A 23,390-nucleotide genomic window follows, 5' to 3' on the forward strand; every position below is an offset into this window, starting at 1 on the left:
TGTTTGTGTGAACTAATATAAATTCAAAGTAAACATCATTACATAAAAGGGTATGGTCTTTTTTTGTTTTTAGTTTTATTCATTTCAAATGGGCCGGATCCTGCCCGGGGCCGTAGTTTGCCCACGGCTGAGCTAGGGCTTCTTCTTTTTTTAAAACGATTTTACCTCCTTGAACCTTCATGTTATATTTAAGTGTTTAACACCCTATTTTGCATAAGGGTTGCAATTTCCTGCTCTTATCTGTCTGTTAGTTATCTTACTCATAGTTTTGTATCCTTTTGTCTGTTTCACATAGATAACCTCTTTCAGTATTTCCTGATATTCAGATCTTATTGTAAATTCCCTCAGCTTCTGTATGTCTGGAACACTCTTTATTTCTCCTTCATATCCAAAGGATAACTTTGTTGATCATTTCTCTCTTCCAATAGTTTAAACATTTGGTTCCATTCTCTTCTAGCTTGTAGGATTTCTGCTGAAAAATTTGATGATATTCTAATAAGATTTCCGTTAATGGTTACTGTCTGCTTTCCCTGGCTGCCTTGATAATTCTTTCTTTACCATTAAGTTTTGACAATCTATATATATATATAAAAAGCCAGTGACCTGAACGCTGGAACGACCGGTCACTATAATGCCCACTGGGACCAGCCAGCCAACCTCCCTCGGCCCCTCCCCCTGGCTGGCCTGGCCCAGATTGGGCTCCAATCAGGGCCGGGCCGGCCAGACCCCACCCGTGCACGAATTTGTGCACTGGGCCTCTAGTTTTAACAATGTGCCTTGGAGAAAGCCTTTTTTGGATTGAGATAATTAGGTGTTCTCTTTGGTTTTTGGATGTGAGGATCCAGCTCTTCCATAGGTTTGAGAAATTCTCAACTATATGAGTAGACTCTCTGTTCCCTTTTCCCTCTCTTCTCCTTCTGGTATACAAATTATTCTTTTTTAAAAAAATAAAATGTTTTTATTGTTTTTTTTAGAGAGAGAGAAAGGGAATAGGGAGAAAGAAATAGAAATATTGAGAGAGAAACTTCCATTAGTTGCCTCCTGTATGCCTCCTGCTGGGGATGGAGAGGCAACCCAGCCATGTGCCCTGACTGGGAATTGAACCAGTAACCTCTTAGTGCATGGATCAATGCTTGACCACAGAGCCACACCAACTGGGCTACACATTATTGCTCTTCCTGATGAAGTCAGATAGTTCTCAGAGAGTTCTTTCATTTATTTTTACTCTCAAGTTTCTATCTTCTTTCATCTGCATCATTTCTAGATTTCTATCTTCAATACCATTAATTATTTCTTTCATCTGGTCAGCTCTCTTTCCTAAGCTCATTAGCTCATTTTTCATCTCTTTGGTTGAGCTCTTCAGCTCCAGAATTTCTACTTGGTTATTTTTAAAAGTGTCTATCTCTTTGGTAAAGTACTCCATTTATTCATTGATTTTATTTCTGAGTTCATTAAACTGTCTATCTGAGTTTTCCTGTATCTCATTGAGTTTTTTCAGAACTGCAATCTTAAATTCTCTGTCACTTACATCACATACTTCCATGTCTTTACGTTTATTTTCTGGAGATTTTTCATTTGCTTTCTGAGCTGCCTTGTTACCTTGGTATTTTGATGGATTATGCCTCTGCCTAGGCATTTATGGTAATGAAATCTGCTTTTTAAAAAATAGTAACAATTTTCTATCTGGCAGGCTAAGATGTCTTCCTTTTGTTTTCCAGTAGGTGGTGCTGAAGCACAGGTTTTTATTTTCTCTTGCACTGCTCTGGCTTCTCTGGCTTCTCAGATCTCTGTGGGCCTGGTGGGAAATGCCCTATATTCATTCCCTGGAGAGGTGGGCATCTTCTCTGTAACCAGGTTCCCTCAGTCTCAGAACACCACCCCTGTGGGGAATTGTGATGCACAGTGGGGTTCCGAGTCCGTGTAATCCCAGTACTGCCCCCTGAAACCAGACGCTGCCAGTACTGCCCAGCTCTCCCAGGTACCCAGACTGAGCTCAACTGCAATGGGGGCAACGGGGTGGAGTGGCAAAGGCCAGCTTGTGCATCTGTGGTTTCGTTCTCCCCCAGCAATGGCGACTGCCAGATCTCAGCTGCCATACCTCTGTAGCTCCATCACCACCATCCCACCATCCCCACCACCCCACCACCCCACCCCCTCCATCACTGGAACCAGCTGCTCAGGGAGGAATGCATCTGCCTCTCCAGTTCAACACTCACTTCCACAGCTGCTTCTGTGGTCCACCGCGAGCCCGGAGGGAAAGGGAGGCAGCCGGGCTCAGTGGCTTGTTTTCTGCCTGATAATGACATCTGCTCAGTCACAGCTGCCACACCTGTGTGTTCTGTCCCTGCTCCAATCACCAGGTTCAGCCACAGCACATGGCGACCACTCAGGCAGGGTGCTGATTCTCCTCCTGCTCTTCAGGGCTGCAGAGAGTGCACACTGCAACCTGATTCTTCTTTCCCAAGACCCACAGTGAACTCCAGACTGTATCTCTGGCCCCATCTCTGCTCGTTCCCCTTCTCTCCTCCCCTGCTCACTCTGAGTGGCCCACATTCTGATGTTTCAAGGCACGGATTTCTCAGATGTGTTTACGTGTTGAATTATAGCTATTCAAGGGAAGAGACTACAGGGACCTCTCATGCTGCCATGTTTCTGAAGTCACTTCGACAGTTGACTTTTTTCTTGTGCTTTTGTTTCATTTTTTCTCTCTACAATTAGTATATATCATTTTTTATTTTTACTTATTTTTTTAAAATATATTTTTATTGATTTCAGAGAGGAAGGGAGAGGGAGAGAGAGATTTAAACATCAATGATGAGAGAAAATCACTGATTGGCTGCCTCCTGCACACCCCCTACTGGGGATCAAACCCGCAACCCAAGCATATGCCCTTGGCGGAATCGAACCTGGGACCCTTCAGTCTGCAGGCCAACGTTCTATCCACTGAGCCAAACTGGCGAGGGCAGTATATATCATTTTTTAATCAGAAAAGGTTTAATGAAAATTTTTTATCAAATAAAAAGCAATAAATGCAAATTTCAAGACAATAAGGAACAAAAATTTATCTTCTGAACAGTAATTATCTTTATATGGTAGAACTATAATTTTTTTCATTTTTAAAGATAAATTTTTTTAATTTATCTCCTGTTTTGACAATATAATAATGGCAAAAAAATACATGTTAAATTAAGCTGACACATAAGAGAAATCTGGAAACAATAGGTAAAACTCTGAATTCTGAGCTTTGAAAGTTAAAATTCATCAATGTCCTTGCATTATTTATGTGGTTGCTGCTAGATTTAGGTGAATAATTTTTATAATATATAGCTTACCACGTACCATAAACGTAGCCAATACATGCCTGTTCCACTGCTGAATAAGGAATCTGTGCATCAGCTAAAGCCTTCTGACCTATAAAAACAGAAGGGTTTTATCAAATAGTGCTTTAAGTATTTGCTTTAGATGAGTAAAAATTTAAAGTTTAGGTTTTTCCCATAGTAGTAAATTTACCTCCATATACCCTATTTTTAATTCAAATGACAAATCCTTCATCAAATCATTTCAGATCTCTTCTTTCAGAAGTAATCATTTCTCCCTCTAAGCTACTGCATTACTTTTTCACACCTCCTTTTTTAAAAAAATATTTTTATTGATTTTAGAGAGGACGGGAGGAGAGAGAGAGAGAAACATCAATGATGAGAGTCCTTGATCAGCTGCCTTCTGCACAACCCTCACTGGGACTAAGCCCAGAACCTGGGCATGTGCCCTAACCGGGATTCAGACCAGGAAACAAACTGTGACCTTCTGGTTCACAGGTCGGCACTTAACCAGCGAGCCACACTGACTGGGCTCACACCTCCTATTTGATATTTAACATTTTCTGTCCTAACTATATACCTAACTATAAATATATTAAATCCCAAGCGTCTTAAATCTCCTTAATGGCAAGGTACTTGTCTTATTCATCTCTGTGGTTCCACTGCACATCTAGTGGGAAAAACTGGATAGAACGTCAATATTGGGGATAAAGATGGATGGGAACACTCAGGTGATCATCTTACAATGGGAGGATCAAGAGATGATCTTGCCTATGGAACAAGAAATGGAGCATTAAGGGTGCTATTTAAAGTTACAGAAATGCCCAATGGAGGAACCGAAAAAATATGTAAAAGTAAACTGGGGATGAGAGTGGAGGTTGAAGAGAAGGTGTAAGTTAAATCCTCATCCATACAGTGAGAAACAAACATATTGATAAGCCAAAAACTGAAAGAAGCATGGTGGAATAGACAGAGATATGGAGATAACCACCAGGACAACCAGAGCCAAAAGAGTTGAAAGAAATTGTCCCCTGAGGAACAGGCCTGGGAATCATAAGCCAGTGTGTGTGTGTGTGTGTGTGTGTGTGTGTGTTTAACCATATGAACGTATTACTTTGAATTTTCTTAAATTAAGAGACACATAGTTGATTATGGGATTGGTTTAGTCAGACCAGTTATATTTTCCTACTGAACATATGAGCAAAAAAAATTAATGTTTTAGTTATAATAATGCTGGTGAGATCATATTAAGAAAGGCATTCCCATACACTGCTAGTGAGACTAATAATGTAAACAGTTTGAAAAATAATTTGGCAAGAGTCTTAAAATGTTCATAACACTGTTCCAATTAGTCTACTTCCAGGCTCTGTCCTCAATAGTACCTGGAGATAAGACCAAAAATTTTTTTAATAAATGTACTGATTTCAAAGAGAAAGGGAGCGGGAGAGAGAGAGATAGAAACATCAATGATGAAAGAGAATCATTGATCAGCTGCCTTCTGCGCACACACCTCCTGGGGATCAAGCCCACAACCTGGGCAAATGCCCTGACCGGTAATCAGAATCGAACTGTGATCTCCTGGTGCATAGGTCAACGCTCAACCACAGAGCCACCATGGCCATAGGAGACCAAACATTTATTTAGCAAGATGTTCACCATAATTCTAAAATATCAAAAAGTTGTAAACCTAAATGTCCAACAAAAATCATAGCATAAATATATAGTGATATATGAAAAAATTAATTTTTTAAACAATTTTAAGTAACAAGAGAAATGCTCATGATAAAATAAGTTTAAAGATTCAGAATATAAAACTATGTAGCATATGATCCCAGTAGGGAGTATGCAGGAGGCAGCCAATCAATGATTCTCATCATTGATGTTTCTCTCTCTTCCTCTCCCTTTCTCTCTGAAATCAGTAAAAATATATATTTTTAAAAGAGAATGTTAGGGGTTTTTACCCCAAGTTATACTAAATGTGATTGATGTGGTCTGAACTTTGCATATATCTCACCTAAGACTATGTCAGATATGTGAGTAGAGTCATCCTTTACACTTCTCATTTCCCTACAAACTGGGAACCAAGGGATATATATATATGTTTAGAGTGGAAGGGAAGGGGGAGAGAGAGAGAAACATTAATGTGAAAGAGACATCAATTAGTTAACTCCCCCACGTGCCCCTACTGGGGCTGGGGATCAAACCCAAATATGTGCCTTTGACCAGAATCCACACTCTATCAGCTGAGCCAAACCAGCTAGAGCTATGAACAAAGCTATGTTTTAAAAGTTTATTCTAGCCCTGGCAGGTGTGGTTCAGTTGGTTGAGCGTCGTCCCATGCATCAAAAGGTTGCTGGTTCAATTCCTGGTCAGGGCACATACCCAGGTTGCGGGTTTGATCCCCAGTCAGGGTGCATACAGTGTAAGAGGCAACCCATTGATGTTTCTTTCTCACATCAATGTTTCTCTCTCCCTCCCCCTCTCCATTCCTCTTTCTCTAAATTCAATAAAAACTTTTTTTTTTAAGTTTATTTTACATAAAAGTTCCTTTCTTTTTCTTCCTGATTTTAGAGAGGAAAGAAGGGAGAGAGAGAGAGAAACATTGAAGTGAGATAAATACATCGATGGGTTGCCTCCCGTATGCACCCCGACTGGGATCTAACCCTCAATCTAGGTATGTGCCCTGACCGGGAATCAAACCCACCACCTTCCAGTGCACGGGATAATGCTCCAATGAACTGAGCTACACTGGCCAGGGCAAAGTTCCTTTATTATATGAAGTTATATTTTCCTAATTATGCTTACAAAAGAAGAGAGTTTTAAGCAGTAAGCAGAGTCAATCAGGCTGAATTTGTTACTAGTCAATCCCTACAGTTAGTTTTAAACTCATAACTTCACCTCAACATCACCATTTTATAATCAAAATATTACATTCACATATTACTAAAGTAACCACAAAATGTTTAACTAAATAAAAGAAATGGAACAAAAATATATACAAAGAACTGTTTAAAGCATCTCCCACTTCAGAGAAAGGCAGAAGCTACTTGGAAACATCAGTCAAGAAAATAGCCCTGGCTGGTATTGCCCAGTGGATAGAGCACTGGCCTGTGCACCAAAAGGTCATGGGTTTGATTCCCGGTCAAAGGCACGTACTTGGGTTTCAGGTTCAATCCCCAGTCCCAGTCAGGGGCACGTACAGGAGGCAACCAATTGACAGCTCTCTCACACAGGTATTTCTCTCTCCCCCTGTGTCTCTCTCCCCCTCCCTCCCTCCTTTCCACTCTCTCTGAAAAGCAATGGGAAAAATATCCTCAGGTGAGAGTTAACAAAAAAAAAAAAAAGAGAGAGAGAGAGAGAGAGAGAAAGAGAATATTTAATAACATTGCCCTGGCTAGTATAACTTGGTTGGTTGGAGCATCGTCTTGTACACCAAGAGGTGGTGGGTTCAATCCCTGGTCAGGGCACATACCCAGGTTGTGGGTTCGATCCCTAGGCAGGAAGTAACCAATCAATGTTTCTCTCTCTCCCTTCCTCTCTCTAAAATCAATAAAAAAATTAAAAAAGTAAAATAAAAAGAATGTTTAGCAACATAAAAGATAAATATTAAATGAACAACGTCCACCCAGAGAATCAACATCAATTAATTAAACCTCATGAACCTTCCTTTTTGGGGAGCAGAGATGCTCTGATTTCATGTATAGTAATATCTAAATACTGAGGTAAATAATAGAGTTGAAACAAAATCCAAATATGTGGACTCTAGGCACTAGTGGAGTCTCTAATGAATAACAGCAGCAATTCTTTTTGGGTTGCCTTGCAACAAGCTCGCAGGAACAGGATGGGTCTGGAGACTTCCCAGGAGGAGGACTTACCTAACAACTTCATGGGCCCAAGCAGCTACCACAGGTTCCCCGTGCTGGGAAGCTGATGTTTTCCAGCAGTGTCAACAACTGACACCTGACTTAGACTACATGGCTCTGACTCTGAAACATTTCTTTCTACCATGAAAAGAAGCTACTGTGCGTGTCCTCCTTTTTTAAAGAGAGAACAACCAATTCAGAATGATAGTTCTGCTAGCAGCAGCCTGGCCCAAGCACGTGCCTCTGAAGACTGCTTAGAGCAGCGGTCGCCAACCTTTCAGACATCACGGACCAGGGTTGGCGACTGCTGGCTTAGAGAACATAGACCCACACACTGTGGACCCTCTCTCTCTGAGTCCAGCTCACTCTCCAGTATGCATCCAAGTTCTTTGCTTAATACTCACTGGAGTAAACAATAATAAACTGTATCACCTCATTTAGTCACACAATGGCCTAGTGATAGAAAAAGAATTCTTCACTTGGCTCAGTCAAGCGAAGAGAGGAAAGCCACCTTACAGGTATTTAATACATTTTGAATGTGAATATCCCTTTTCTAGAAAAGGAAGATGCTGATTTTGTCATATCCCTTTTAGTGACCCTACCTTTCTCTCCCACAGAGCCCTCTGCTGTCCCAACACACAGCTGGGTAGCACATACCTCACTGGCCACTGTCTGCTCTGGCTGTCAGCTAAGAATGCCCCAGGTTCTCCCTCCTCCTCCAGAGAGCCCCGAGGCAACCGCTTGATAGGTTTTTCTCCCTTGGCCAGGCTTCCTTTTATGGTGGCAAGGCTACTCCACCATCAAGACAGGTCACACAACAGACGACAATGCTCAAAGGTCTAAATGTGCTATGTTACCTGCTTCTTTTGCCAAGTCAGGGTAGTCTCTTGAATTCTCAACTCCAGGCTTCACAAACTAGAAATACAGAAGGAGATAACAAACAGGAGCAAGTTTAGATTTCTTCACAACAGAACGTCACAGAAATGCATTCATTCAAATAAAAACATAATGAACACCTAGCATTTCCTTGATTCTGATAATAATATACAGTCCTTACCCTCAAGGAGATGCCAGCCTAATGAAAAATAGGAAATTACACTACAGTGTCCTAAGAACAGAATGATTTGGGAGAGACAACTACCAGCGTCAGAGGGAGGACTAGAAAGGCTTCCCAGGGGACTGACACCTAAATTACGTCTTTAAGGGTAGGAGTTAGCCCAGCGAGAGAAAAGGAAATCCTAGAGCAAAGGCCTAGAAGTGAGAGAATGTGGCTCAAGCCAAGTACTGCAAAAAAGTTTTATATTGCAGAGGTTGAAGCACAAGATGGGAAGTGACAAGTGATAGGGATAGAAAAGGAACTTAGGACCAAATGATAACTAACTACTAACATTTACTGGGAACTTACTGCGGTACGAACTATGCTGAGCACTTTACATCTATTCACTCACCTGGTCCTCACAACAACACTAAGAGGTAGATACTATTATTATCATCGCCATTTTACCATTAAAAAAAACAGAGCACAGAGACATTAAGTAACATTAAGGACACACAGCTAATATGTAGTGGAGCGGAAACTTCAATAGTCTGGCTGTAGAGTCAAATCACAAGGGACCTTATAGGCTGGAGGCAGTGAGACCAAATGCATGATTCTGAAATAGTCCAAGGGAGAGGTAACTAACACAGCAGCACAGAGGAGGAAAAGAAGTGGACAGCCTTAAGAAACACAAAGAAAGTAAAATCTACCAAACTTGGTGACTGATTAGATAAAGTGAAGTGGTTTGCTAGTAAATGTTTGTGATAAAGAAAGATGACTTTTAAAATTTTCTGACTGAAAACCACAATAAAATACCACAACCCAGCATACATATACAGTCCACCCTTGGACCCACAGGATTAGTTCTAGAACATCACACACACACACACACACACACACACACACAAATACCAAAATCCACAGATGCTCAAGTCCCATACATTAAATATTTGCATATAACCTACACGTATCCTCCTGTGTACTTTAAATCATCTCTAGATTAGTTATAATACTAATCTACATATATAAAAGCCTAAGCAACTGAACGACCAGTCACTCTGACACGCACTGACCACCAGGGGGCAGATGCTTAATGCAGGAGCTGCCCCCTGGTGGTCAGTGCACTCCCACAGCCAACCTTCCGTACGTAGCCAGCCAACCTCCCACGGTCCATCCCCCCAGCTGGCCAGCCCTGATTGGGACTGGGCGAGACGGCCCTGATCGGCCTTGATGGCTGGCCAGGCTGAGGGACCCCCCACCCGTGCACAAATTCATGCACTGGGCCTCTAGTACAATATAAATGCTAGTAAATAGTTGTTCGTTGTATTGTTTAGGGAAGAATGGGAAGGAAAAAGTCTGTACATGCCCAGTACAGATACATCCTCTGCAACCATCATAGGCCTAACTACATAGTGCACACCAACTACAACATTTTTGGGAGAATATTTTTGATCTGTAGAACCCACATATGGAGGACCAACTGTATATTCATATACAATTAAAGCAAAACTTGCATGAAATACTTATCCTTGTCATATTGGTACAATATTTTCTATTTTTAATTTTTTTAATGCTAGAGGCAACCTTCTAAATTGATTTCATGACCCCCAATGGGTCACAAAACCCAATTTGAAACACTGTATAGATATTTAACTTAAATGCCACACTTCACTGCGGTGCCAAAACGCAGCTGTCAAACTGCACCAAACCAAAATATTTAACATTTATTCCTGTCCCTGACCCATCCCAATTCTTCATAATCCCTGAATTTGGAAACCCTTCACAATTCCCTAATTCAGCATCCAAAAACTTTCCATTCTCCTTGTACTTAGTTTTCAGTTCAAGTCACAATCAGAGCACTTACAGAGCGCGCCTACACAAAGAGTATTATGCTAGGCTCTAACAAGTAATAGCCATTAAAAACTGAATTACCAGCCATACAGTGAAATAACCTCGCATTCCCATTTCTTATTGAAATCAAGGCAATTTTTAAAAAATTAGTCTGGCAAATTAACACATACAACATTACTCCTTCAAAATGTAAAGCATGTTTAGGTGGGAATTACCAAATGTCAATTAACAGTAGCTTGGATAAAGTGTGATATGGTTACACTTTGGACGTTACATCAATGAGAATAAATAATCTATAACTACGCATAAAATTATGGATGAACTCACAAACATAATGCTGAACATAAAAGCCATAACTAACCTATGACAAGCCTTTGCAGGAGAGGAGTCAGTGACTGGATGATGGCAGAGGGGGAATTTCTGAGGTACTGGTAAGTGTGTGTGTGTGTGTGTGTGTGTGTGTGTGTGTTTAAGCAAAGCAGTGCAAAATAATATGTATCACAAGGCTTATAATAAAACCAGTAACCCTGCTTCATTACTCCCCATCCATTGTCTTACTTGCTCCCAAAATATCCACTTATTTTTTAGAGAGAGGAGTAGAGACACAGAGAGAGAAACATCGATGTGGGAGAGGCACACATCCACTGGTTGCCTTCCACAAGAGCCCCGACCAGGGACCAGGGCTGGGGATCAAGCCTGCAACTGAGGTACATGCCCTTGACCAGAATTGAACCCAGGACCCTCCAGTCCGTGGGCTGACACTCTATCCACTGAGCCAAACTGGCGAGGGCCCAAAATATCCACTTTTAGATATTTCTTCTTTTTATAAATTGCCATGTTTCTAAATATCCTTATATTATTGCTTCTTTATCAATTTAAGATACTATATAATGATACCCAATAAAGATTGGTCTCTTAGGCCAATTCACATATACTAGTACATTTATATTTCTTATATGGTTGAATCAACAATTTTTTATTAAATCAGTACTCAGTGTTTACCTTATTAAGTAAATACTCCCTCACTCCTGAGCCAAGTTGGGTGCTATGATTAATTAAATTTCCTCTATTGCACAATTTTGTTTTTTTCTTCTGGAGTTATTAATTGCCTCATTTTTAAAGTTTTAATTTTTTTATTGCAAATACCAGAGATACAGAAACGACACACATACATACCCTAAAAAATGTGTGTGTGTGTATGTGTATTCTGATGAATTATTTTAAAGCAAACACTCTTGCAATCACTAGCAAAGATTCTCTCCTTCACCAAATCTAGCCAGCTTCCTCTACTATCTGTTAGGCCTTCCGCTGACCTATAAAGACTTAAATACTAACATCGTTTCTAACAGCTCAAGACCACATCCCTGGGACAACCCTAACCCCAATTAAGTACCTGGCTGAGAAAACTAAGGGCTGCCAAAAGAATTTCCTGTTTGTGCAGCCAACACAAGTGTCAGTGAGCAGAGCTACATGGATTTCACGTGGACTAATCCCCTCTCCTTCCCACCTGTTTTAAGTTCTCACTTCTCTGACACTACTGAGCCCCCACGCACCACCCTCTTGATCCCCATTTGCCCTTTAAAACTCTTTTCCCTTTTGCAATAGTATATCATTGATTAAAGTGTCCTAATAGTTACCTAGTGTCCACCTTTATCTTTAACACCACCACCCAGACCAAAAAATTGAACTTTGCCTGCCATTCCAGAAGCTTCTCTAGGCACTCAGTCCCAATCTCAATCCCCACTCCACCCCCAAAATAAATACTATCCTAATTCTTTTTTTTTATTATTGATTTTAGGAGAGAGGGAGAGAGGGAGGGAAGGAGAGGGAGAGAGGGAGAGGGAGAGGGAGAAGAAGAGGGAGAAAGGAGAAGGGGAGGGAGGGGGGAGAGGGAGAGGGGGAGAGACATGGGGAGAGAGAGGGGGAGGGGGAGAGAGAGAGAAAAAGAGGAGGAGAAAAACACAGATTTGTTGTCCCAATTATTTATGCATGCATTGGCTGAGTCTTGTATGTGCCCTGACCAGAGATCGAGCCTTGGTGTATAGAGACAATGCTCTAACCAACTAAGCTAGCCAGCCAGGGCACCATCCTGATTCTTACAGTAATCACTTCCTTGTAGCATTTGATAGTTTTAGCTTATAACACATACTACATTTAATAAATATATGCTTAAATGATGAATTAACTGTAACAGTAATGTACGGCAGAAATATCATGGAAGGAACATGAGATGTTGAGTAATCAGTTTCAAAATTTAGGAGCTATACCATGATAAAAAATTACTTAGCCCCACTTAGTCTCAGAGATGAACAATAAAATGGAGATAATAATCCATTACTTGGATTATGAGATAATGCAATATTTTTAAAGCTGTAGATTTGCATAGGGTGACAAAATCAATTTTAAGGGTTGTGGGTTGTGAGCAGCATTTTAAAAAATAAAATAGAATAGGAAATATAAAGAGTTCATCACATGTAATAAAGATAAGTGTTGCTTTTGCAAACTTATTTCAGCTGTGATATAAGATGTATCTCTTTCTGTGGGTAGTAGAATTATCACACACAAAAGTAGTATTAAAAAGAGTAAGTGCTTAATTATCTGGTCCTAACTCCAAAGGCATCAACATTTCTAAAAAGGGGAACACTTGAGGAACAGAAACAAGGTTAGAAAAATCTTGCGCCAAGACACTGACCTTCACTAATGTTTCTCCTCCTCATCCGTACTTCAAAATGTCCCTGAGAACCCTAATACACTGCTGGTGGGAATGCAGACTGGTGCAGCCATTATGGAAAAAAGTAGGAAGTTTCCTCAAAAATGAAATATGAAACTGCCGTTTAACCCCATCATCCCACTTCTAGTAGTATATCCTAAGAAACATGAAACACCAATCAGAAAGAATGTATGTACCCCTATGTTCACAGCAGTATAGCTTACAATAGCTAAGATCTGGAAACAGCCCAAGTGCCCATCAGTAGTAGATGAGTGGATTAAAAAGCCATGCCGAAACCGGTTTGGCTCAGTGGATAGAGCGTCGGCCTGCGGACTGAGAGGTCCCGGGTTCGATTCCGGTCAAGGGCATGTACCTTGGTTGCAGGCACATCCCCAGTAGGAGATGTGCAGGAGGCAGCTGATCGATGATTCTCTCTCATCAATGTTTCTAACTCTCTATCTCTCTCTCTTCCTCTCTGTAAAAAATCAATAAAATATATTAAAAAAAAAAAAAGCCATGGTACATTTATACCATGGAATACTAGGCAGCAGTAAAAAAGAAGGATCTCTTACCCTATGAGATACCATGGCAGGACTTTAAGAGAATTATGCTAAGCAAAATAAGCCAGTCATAGAAAGTCGAATATCACATGATCTCCTTCATATGTGGAAGCTAATGAACAAAACAAACTGATGGCCCTGACTGGTTTGGCTCAGTGTATAGAGCGTCAGCCTGCGGACGGAAGGGTCCTGGGTTCGATTCCAGTCAAGGGCATATAACTTGGTTGTGGGCACATCCCCAGTAGGGGGTGTGCAGGAGGCAGCTGATAGATGTTTCTCTCTCATCGATGTTTCTAACTCTCTATCCCTCTCCCTTCCTCTCTGTAAAAAATCAATAAAATATATTTTAAAAAACAAAACAAAAAAAACTGATGAACAAAACAGATGCAGAGACAGAAGCATTGAACAGACTGTGGAATCTCAGAGTGAAGGCTGGGCAGGGTGCGTGGGTGGGAAGTGATCAACCAAAGACCTTGTATGCATATATGCATAACCCATGGACACAGACAATAGGGTGGTAAAGGCCTGGGTTAGGGGTTGGGGGTGGGCTAGAAGGGGTCAATGGAGTGGGGGAGGGACATATTTAATACTTTCAACAGTAAAGATTTAATTTTTTTAAATGTCCCTGAGGAAAACCAAGATGGCTGCATAGGTAAACACCGGAGTTAGCTGCCTCGAACAACCACTTCACAAATACAACTAAAAGACGGAACGGACATCGCCCAGAACCACAGGAAGACTGGCTGAGGGGAAATTCTTCAACTAGAAGGAAAGAGAACAGCATACGAGACTCAGAGGAGGCGCAGTGCGGAAAATACAAAGGTGGGAGGTACGCGTGGAGCGGGCTGGTAGCTGAAGGCGCGGTTGTCCTTTTCAATCGGGAGGGAGTCTCAGATTCTGAGCTCCAGTTCTGGGTGAGTCTCTAGGGACCCAGACTCAAACGGGAGAAGCAGGACTGTCTGGCATCGGTCGGAACGCGAGGGCAGCTTTCTCTCCGAGGTTTGCAGCGGTTGCTGGGACTCTGAGAGGCAGAGCCTCTGGGGACGGGACTGAGAGCAGCCATAACTGCTCCCTCCACCCGCTCTGTTGATCCCGTGCGACCCGCCCCGCCCAAGCCCTGCACAGAGTCATCTGCCAGATAGCCTCAGGCAAAGGCTAGATTAGCACCTCCCCAGAGGACAGAAGTTTTCCCACTGCAGACACAGCTGATTCTCACAGCCACTTGGCCTGGAGGTCAAATCCCCCTAGTATTAACTACAACAATCAAGGCTTAACTACAACAAGACTGTGCACAAAGACAACTAGGGGGTGCAACAAGAAAGCACAAAAAATGCGGAGACAAAGAAACAGGACAAAACTGTCAATGGAGGATATTGAGTTCAGAACCACACTTTTAAGGTCTCTCAAAAACTGTCTAGAAGCCGCCGATAAAGTTATTGAGATCCTCAAGAAATCTAGTGAGACCCTTGATGTTGTGATAAGAACCAACTAGAAATTAAGCATACACGGACTGAAATAACGAATATTATACAGACTCCCAACAGCAGACCAGAGGAGCCCAAGAATCAAGGCAAAGATTTGAAATGCGAAGAAGCAAAAAACACCCAACCGGAAAAGCAAAATGAAAAAAGAATCCGAAAATACGAAGATAGTGTAAGGAGCCTATGGGACAGCTTCAAGCGTACCAACATCAGAATTATAGGGGTGCCAGAAGATGAGAGAGAGCAAGATATTGAAAACCTATTTGAAGAAACAATGACAGAAAACTTCCCCTACCTGGTGAAAGAAATAGACTTACAAGTCCAGGAAGCACAGAGAAACCCAAACAAAAGGAATCCAAAGAGGACCACACCAAGACACAGCATAATTAAAATGCCAAGAGCAAAAGACAAAGAGAGAATCTTAAAAGCAGCAAGAAAAAGAATCTCAGTTACCTACAAGGGAATACCCATAAGACTGTCAGCTGACTTCTCAACAGAAACTTTGCAGGCCAGAAGGGAGTGGCAAGAAATATTCAAAGTGATGAATACCAAGAACCTACAACCAAGATTACTTTATCCAGCAAAGTTATCATTCAGAATTGAAGGTCAGATAAAGAGCTTCACAGATAAGGAAAAGCTAAAGGAGTTCATCACCACCAAACCAGGATTATATGAAATGCTGAAAGGTATCCTTTAAGAAGAGGAAGAAGAAGAAAAAGGTAAAGATACTAATTATGAACAAATATGCATCTATCGACAAGTGAATCTAAGAATCAAGTGAATAAATAATCTGATGAACAAAATGAACTGGTGATTATAATAGAATCAGGGACATAGAAAGGGAGTGGACTCACTATTCTTGGTGGGGAAAGGGGTGTGGGAGATGCGGGAAGAGACTGGACAAAAATTGTGCACTTAGGGATGAGGACAGGGGGGGGGGTAAGGGCAGAGGGTGGGGTGGGAACTGGGTGGAGGGGAGCTATGGGGGGAAAAAAAAGAGGAACAAATGTAATAATCTGAACAATAAAGATTTACTAAAATAAAAAATAAATAAATAAATAAATAAATAAATAAATAAATAAATAAAAGTAAATGTCCCTGAGAAGGAAGGAATCCAACAGGGAGTACATCAGTCCCCTCTTATCCTTGGAGGATCTGCTCTAAGGCCCCCTGTGGGTCTCTGAGACCACAAATAGTACCAAGCCCTGTGTATACTGTTTATTTTCTATACATACATGTCCATGATAAAGTTTATAAATTAGGCACAATAGGTAATAATAAAATAAAAATTATAACAACATACTGTAATAAAAGTTATGTGAATGTTCTCTCTCTCTCTCTCTCTCTCTCTCTCTCTCTCTCTCTCTCTCATAACCGAGATGGCTAAGTGCATGGCTGCTAAGTGACTAGGAGGGTAGTGCAATTCAGAACTTAGGAATTGCTTGTTTTGGGGATTTTGCGGTGGCTGGCTGCAGCTAACTGAACCCGCGGATCAGGGGGCTACTGTGTTCCTAGGAGCGCGGAGCGGGTGGCATTCACCACCCGCTTCCCTTTCGGGGGTGAGGTGGACCCTGCCTCCCCTGAGGGTCCACTCGGGGTCAAAGGAGACGGGGACCTGAGACTATCTTGCTGTGTCCCCCACAAACGCTGTCGCGGGATGAGATGGAATGAGGGGAGGAAGTAGGTGCATGGAAAACAGGGAGACACTGCCATCCCTCGGAGACTCTATCATAACCCACCCAGCTGCCCCTCCGATGCCCCGAGGGCCGGGGTCCCGAGCGGTGAGCTGGAGGACGGACTCACGGACAGTGTCAGACCCTGACCCGCGCCCTGCGCGGACCGACTGGACTGAGCGGACCTTGCGGGCCGAGCGGACCGATTGGAGTCCGTCTCCCCACCGCCGCTCCGTTACCTTGGTCATCCCCACTCCCACCACGAACACCCGGCGCAGGGAGCGAGGCCGCAAGGAGGTGAGGGTCATGGCTCCAACCGGGCGGTCCTGTCGCGGACGCGGTGCAGCGCAGCGGGGTGTTGTCAGCCTGAAGCGGCAGGGGAACCCCAGCTCCTCGGGGTGGAAGTTTCACGGGGCGGGAGGCGGAGAAGGGGGAGGAGGGGCGGGACAGGGCACCTGCGCCTGCGCGGAGGCTCGACTGCGCGCGCAGCTCTGGGGGCGGGAGTGTTTCTAGCAAACCCCACCCCTTTTTTTATTGCAGGTTTAGCGAAGCTACTAGGACCAGTGAACTGCACGGATGAACCCAGAGAGCATCATGCTAAGCGAAATAAGCCAATCGGAGAAAGACGCATATGTGGAATCTAATGAACAGAATAAACTGATGAACAAAATAGATCCAGAGACATAGAAGCATGGAACAGACTGATGCATTTCAGAGGGAAAGTCGGCGAGGGGGGAGAGAAGGGGAGATTAACCAAAGAACTTACATGCATATGTGCATAACCCATGGACACAGATGATAGTGTGGTGAAAGCCAGGTGGAGGGGCGGGGGACTTCTGCGGGGTGGAGGACGTCAATAGGGAAAAAGGAGGGGGCATCTGTAATAATTTCAAGAATTAAGATACATTTAAAAGATAGGGACAGTGAAACAAGGAAGGGCTTAGAATAAGTAACAGGAGAGAACCTAGGTGGGGCTGCTTTGGCTCACTGGAGTCAGAAAAAAGGGGGTCTTGGAGACGGGTTCAGGGGGTGAGCCCAGGTCCAGCTGCCGCTGGCCATTGTTCCCCTGATTGCAATTCTCATGGGAACCCTTAGAGCAGTGGCTCTCAACCTTCTGGCCCTTTAAATATGTATTTTATTCATTTTTTACAGAGAGGAAGGGAGAGAGTTAGAGAGTTAGAAACATCGATCAGCTGCCTGCTGCACACCCCCTACTGGGGATGTGCCCGCAACCAAAGTTCATGCCCTTGACCGGAATTGAACCTGAGACCCTTGAGTCCGTAGGCTGATGCTCTATCCACTAAGCCAAACCAGCTAGGGCAACCTTCTGGCCCTTTAAATATAGTTCCTCATGTTGTCACCCAACCATAAAATTATTTTTGTTGCTACTTCATAACTGTAATGTTGCTACTGTTATGAATCGTAATGTAAATATCTGATATGCCGAAACCGGTTTGGCTCAGTGGATAGAGCGTCGGCCTGCGGACTGAAGGGTCCCGGGTTCGATTCCGGTCAGGGGCATGTGCCTGGGTTGTGGGCACGTCCCCGGTGGGAGATGTGCGGGAGGCGGCTGATCGATGTTTCTCTCTCATCGATGTTTCTGACTCTCTATCTCTCTCCCTTCCTCTCTGTAAAAAATCAATAAAATATATTTTTTAAAAAAGTATCTGATATGCAGGATGGTCTTAGGCGACCCCTGTGAAAGGGTCGTTCGACCGCCAAAGGGGTCGCGACCCACAGGTTGAGAACCACTCATCGATTAGCGTTTAGGAGATGCAGCCTGAGAGGGAGGGAAGAAAGGCTTGAGCATGCCCTGGGAGAGAGAGAGCTGCTATATAGCTCTTTGTAAACAAATATGCTCAGTGTTATCTCATTTTTTAAATGGCATTTCGTTTCATTCTGGCATTGCCTACATTCATGGACTTCACTGCCTCACCTCCCATATACACCTCAACTCATCTCAATTTTATGCTCAGTAATTGTATTGCAAAAATATTTGTGTCCTGGGGGGTAGATCAGTTGGTTAGAGCATCAGCCTGATATACCAAGGTTGTAGGTTAGATTCCTGGTCAGGGCACATACAAGAAACAACAAATGAATGCATGAATAAGTGGAACAACAAATCAATGTTTCTTGCTAGCTCCCTTCCTTTCTCTCTCGCTCTCTCTCTCTAAAATCAATTTTAAAATTAAAAATATAGCCGAAACTGGTTTGGCTCAGTAGATAGAGCATCGGCCTGCGGACTGAAAGGTCCCAGGTTCGATTCCGGTCAAGGGCATGTACCTGGGTTGCGGGCAATCCCCAGTAGGAGATGTGCAGGAGGCAGCTGATCGATGTTTCTCTCTCATCGATGTTTCTGACTCTGTATCGCTCTCCCTTCCTCTCTGTAAAAAATCAATAAAATATATTAAAATATATATATATATATATATATATATATATATATATATATTTGTGTGAATGTGAATCCCTAGTGTGGATGAAATCCCTAGAGGAGGCCACATACTAAAACTGACACGCTCAGGGGAGGCCTGCATGGTGGGACTTACAAACTCAAGAGACATACAGTAACCACATCGGATGTCTGAACATAAAAATTCCTAATTAAAAGCGAGTCAATAGACAGGCTGGCTCAATTAAGGTAAAGACTGACTTTTGTCAAGGAAGATACAGGCCTTTTTCCACCCAATCTTCTACATCCTCCCCTCTGATAACAATCAGTTTGTTTTCTGTATCTATGAGTTTCTGTTTTATTTTGTTTCTTTCTTTTTTTAGATTCCACATAAAAGTGAAATCATATCATATTTTTCTTTCTGTCCAACCTATTTCTCTTAGCACAATACCCTCTAAACCAGGGGTGGGCAAACTTTTTGACTCGAGGGCCACAATGGGTTCTTAAACTGGACCAGAGGGCCGGAACAAAAGCATGGATGGAGTGTTTGTGTGAACTAATATAAATTCAAAGTAAACATCCTTACATAAAAGGGTACGGTCTTTTTTTTTTTTTAGTTTTATTCATTTCAAATGGGCCGGGTCCAGTCCGCGGGCCGTAGTTTGCCCACGGCTGCTCTAAACCCATCCATGTTATCAACAATGGCAAGATTTTTTTTATAGATGAGTAATATTTCATTGTATGTATTCACCACATCTTCTTTATCCATTCATCTATGGATGGACACCTCGCTTGCTATTTCTTGGCTATTGTAAACAATGCTCCAATGAACATAGGGGTGTATATATCTTTTTGAATTATTGTTTTAGGTTTTTTTGGATACATACCCAGAAGTGGAATAGCTGCCCCATTTTTAATTTTTTGAGGAAACCCCGTGATGTTTTCCACAGTGGCTGCACTAATTTACAATCCCACCAACAGTGCATGAGGGTTCCCTTTCTCCATATCCTTGCCAACACTTGCCATTTGTTGTCTTTTTGATAATAGCCATTCTGAAAAGTGTGAGGTGATATTTCATGGTGCTTTTGATTTTCATTTCTCTGATGATTGGTGATGTCAAGCATCTTTTCATGTGTGTGTTGGCCATCTGTATATCCTCTTTGAAGAAATGTCTATTCAGGTCCTCTGTCCATTTTTTAATTGGGTTGTGGGTTTTTTGGATGTTGAGTTGTGTAAGTTCTTTAAATATAGGATGTGGCAAAAGTAGGTTTTCAGCTATGAGTATGTGAAACTGCTTATTCTTGTATTATTATTTATTAATTATTGTATTACTTTTCATACAAACTGTAAACACCACCCTGTATTTTGGATATTAACCCTTGATTGTGTGTATGTGTGTATATGTGTGTGTGTATCTATATATATAAAAACAGGTAATATGCAAATTAGCTGGGATGCCTTAAGGCAGTGGTTCGCAACCTTGGCTGCACATTAGAATCACCTGGAAATCTTTTTTTTTTCTTTTTTAAATATATTTTATTGATTTTTTACAGAGAGGAAGGGAGAGAGACAGAGAGCCAGAAACATCGATGAGAGAGAAACATCGATCAGCTGCCTCCTGCACATCCCCCACCAGGGATATGCCTGCAACCAAGGTACATGCCCCTGACCGGAATCGAACCTGGGACCCCTCAGTCCGCAGGCCGACGCTCCATCCACTGAGTCAAACCGGTTTCGGCTGGAAATCTTTTTAACATCCTGATTTCTGGGCCTCATCCTCCGGAAATTCTGTTTCTTTGTTACTAATGTTGTGGTCCCACCCCATAACAAAGAAACAGAATTTCCGGAGGATGAGGCCCAGAAATCAGGATTTTAAAAAGATTCCCAGGTGATTCTAATGTGCAGCCAAGGTTGAGAACGACTGACTTAACGCATCACGACTGGCTCAGGAGGAGGTGCACGAACAGATGGGCAGGAGGGGACTGCGTGCTGCCCCCAGCCCCAGCGGCCATGGGGAGGCTGGGGCTGGAGGTGGGCCAGAGTGGACACACACCAGGGGTGGAGCACGGACCTACACCAGGGGTGGCGGCGTGCTCCGAGCAGCCACTACGTGGCTCAGAGCACGCCCCCACCCCAGCAGACACACACACCAGGGGGGCCTCTGCATGTGAGCTGCAGAGGAAACACCTTTTCTGACCACTCATTGGCTAAGCTCCCCGCAGTGTTCTTGGTAACTTGGGTAATAAGAATCCAAGAAGGTGATCTAGGGTTTTTCCACCTGACTCCTGGAGGAAAAAATGAAGGTCCACTGCTGGAGGGGCTAAGAAATGCCATATCCTGCCCTAGCCGGTTTTGCTCAGTGGATAGAGCCTCAGCCTGCAGACTGCAGGGTCTGGGTTCGATTCTGATCAAGGGCATATACCTAGGTTGCAGGCTCCTCCCTGGCTGGGGCCCAGGTCAGGGCTCATGCAGGAGGCAAACAATCAAAGTGGCCCTCTCACATTGATGTTTCTCTCTGTCTTTCCCTCTTTCTTCCCCGCTCTCTAAAAATCAATGGAAACATCCTCAGATGAGGATAAAAAAAAAGAAAGAAAGAAATGTCATATCCTATGAAAGACACATCTTGAAAATGCCTAAAGAAAGTTGTCATTTTTTTCGTGGTGAAGGGACTGGAGTCTGTGTTGATGAAAACATTTTGGCAGCTGTGGTGGCTGGCAGTGGCAGCAGCAGTGGGGTGATGGGGGCGGTGCCTTCCCCTGATCAGCCCAGTCACCTCTCACAGAGGGAGGCCAGATTGAGGCTTAGGCCTGCTCTCCAGCCGTCAGTAGGACATCCCCTGAGGGCTCCCGGACTGTGAGAGGGGGCAGGCTGGGCTGAGGGACCTGCCAACCCCAGTGCACAAATTTCATGCACCGGGCCTCTAGTCTATATATAATTTGCAAATATCTTCTTCCATTCAGTTGCCATTCTTGTTGATGGTTTAAACAATGTGTGTGTGTGTGTGTGTGTGTGTGTATGTATATTCATATACATATATAGTTGATTCATTAACATTGGACTCAAGGCCAATAGCACTGTAACCCCTGTCTGAAATAAGTTTATCTAAGATTCTTTTCTTTTTTTTTTTCTTTTTAAATATATTTTATTGATTTTTTACAGAGAGGAAGGGAGAGAGATAGTCAGAAACATCGATGAGAGAGAAACATCGATCAGCCGCCTCCTGCACATCCCCCACCGGGGATGTGCCCGCAACCCAGGTACATGCCCTTGACCAGAATCGAACCTGGGACCTTTCAGTCCGCAGGCCGACACTCTATCCACTGAGCCAAACCGATTTCGGCAGATTATTTTCTTCATAAGGCACATCACACCCTTCTTGCACTTATGTATACCAGACAGCACTTCAGGCTTGGGGACCATTTTTAAACAGTGAAATCACCAACAAAAAGGACAAAAATGCAACAACAACAACAAAATGTGGCACAAAATAGATCATGATAAGGACACTCGTTCACAGCATGAAAGCTAAAACAAGTACTGCATGGTTTTGTTCGACCTCAGCTGACTCGCTTTTAATTAGGAATTTTTATGCACAAAGCACCACTCAAAATTTTTGCCACCTCAAGAACTCTTTGAATATTGACTTTGGGGTTACAGTTTTTGTGAGTAGACAGATTTGCAATTCAGAATCAGCAAATAAAAAGGATAAAATATATTTAGGGGCTAAAGCCTTTGTTTCTGTCACCTCCTTTAACCCTAACAAAACAACACATGAGAATGAGCTTCACAGAGATTAAAAAGGTCACAAAGCTAGTCACTGAACTTTGGTTTTTCCTTTGTTTTAGACATACCTGTCGTGTAATCCCACCCCCCCCCCACCCCCACACCTCTACCCTTTATTGGTGTAAGGTCCCATGAGTTGCAACACATGCACTGACCCTTCTAAACTACTCCCATTAACAGGATACAGAACAGTTCCAACAATCCAAACATCTTAGGCTTTTGTGAGACCGGTCGGTTTCTGGCCAATCCCTGCTCTCAGTCTCAGACCAGGCTCAAGACCACATTCCTTCCTATCCTGGAACCTAAACCCAAATGGCTGGTACCGGGTTGAAAAGCTTGCTGTTCAATGGCTGAGGTGAACTACCGCTCCCGGGCCCGAATGAGTTCAGTTCAGACTGGACATTTCCCTTTTGCAATAGCACGTTCCCTATTTGCAATAGCATGTTTTAAATCTGTTGTCGGTACTTCAACTGGCATCTGCCTTTCTCTTTTCCCATGGTCACTATTATTACCTCTGCTTTGCAGATTAAAACACGGACGCTTAAATTAAGAAAGATCCATGAGACCATCGAGTCCATCAACCAGCTGAAGACCCAGAGGGATTTCATGCTCAGCTTTAGCACTAACCCCCAGGACTTCATCCAGGAATGGCTCCGTTCCCAACACCGAGACCTCAAGATCATCACTGATGTGATCGGGAATCCTGAGGAGGAGAAAGGAGCTG

General features: G+C 42.9%; 1 protein-coding gene across 1 annotated transcript in view; it reads right to left on the reverse strand.

The window, feature by feature from the left end:
• Nucleotides 1-16,926, reverse strand: part of SCP2 (sterol carrier protein 2) — a 101,009-nt gene extending 84,083 nt beyond the window's left edge. Inside the window, exons 1-3 of the mRNA XM_081086530.1 lie at nucleotides 16,731-16,926; nucleotides 8,038-8,095; nucleotides 3,340-3,411 (exon numbers count right to left, since the gene is read on the reverse strand). Coding sequence (XP_080942656.1) covers nucleotides 3,340-3,411; nucleotides 8,038-8,095; nucleotides 16,731-16,799 — 199 coding nt within the window. The 5' untranslated portion in view covers nucleotides 16,800-16,926. The remainder of the gene's footprint in view (nucleotides 1-3,339; nucleotides 3,412-8,037; nucleotides 8,096-16,730) is intronic.
• Nucleotides 16,927-23,390: the final 6,464 nt, after the last annotated feature.

Source organism: Myotis nattereri, assembly GCF_964212035.1.
Source record: "Myotis nattereri genome assembly, chromosome: 3".
Taxonomy (NCBI): domain Eukaryota; kingdom Metazoa; phylum Chordata; class Mammalia; order Chiroptera; family Vespertilionidae; genus Myotis; species Myotis nattereri.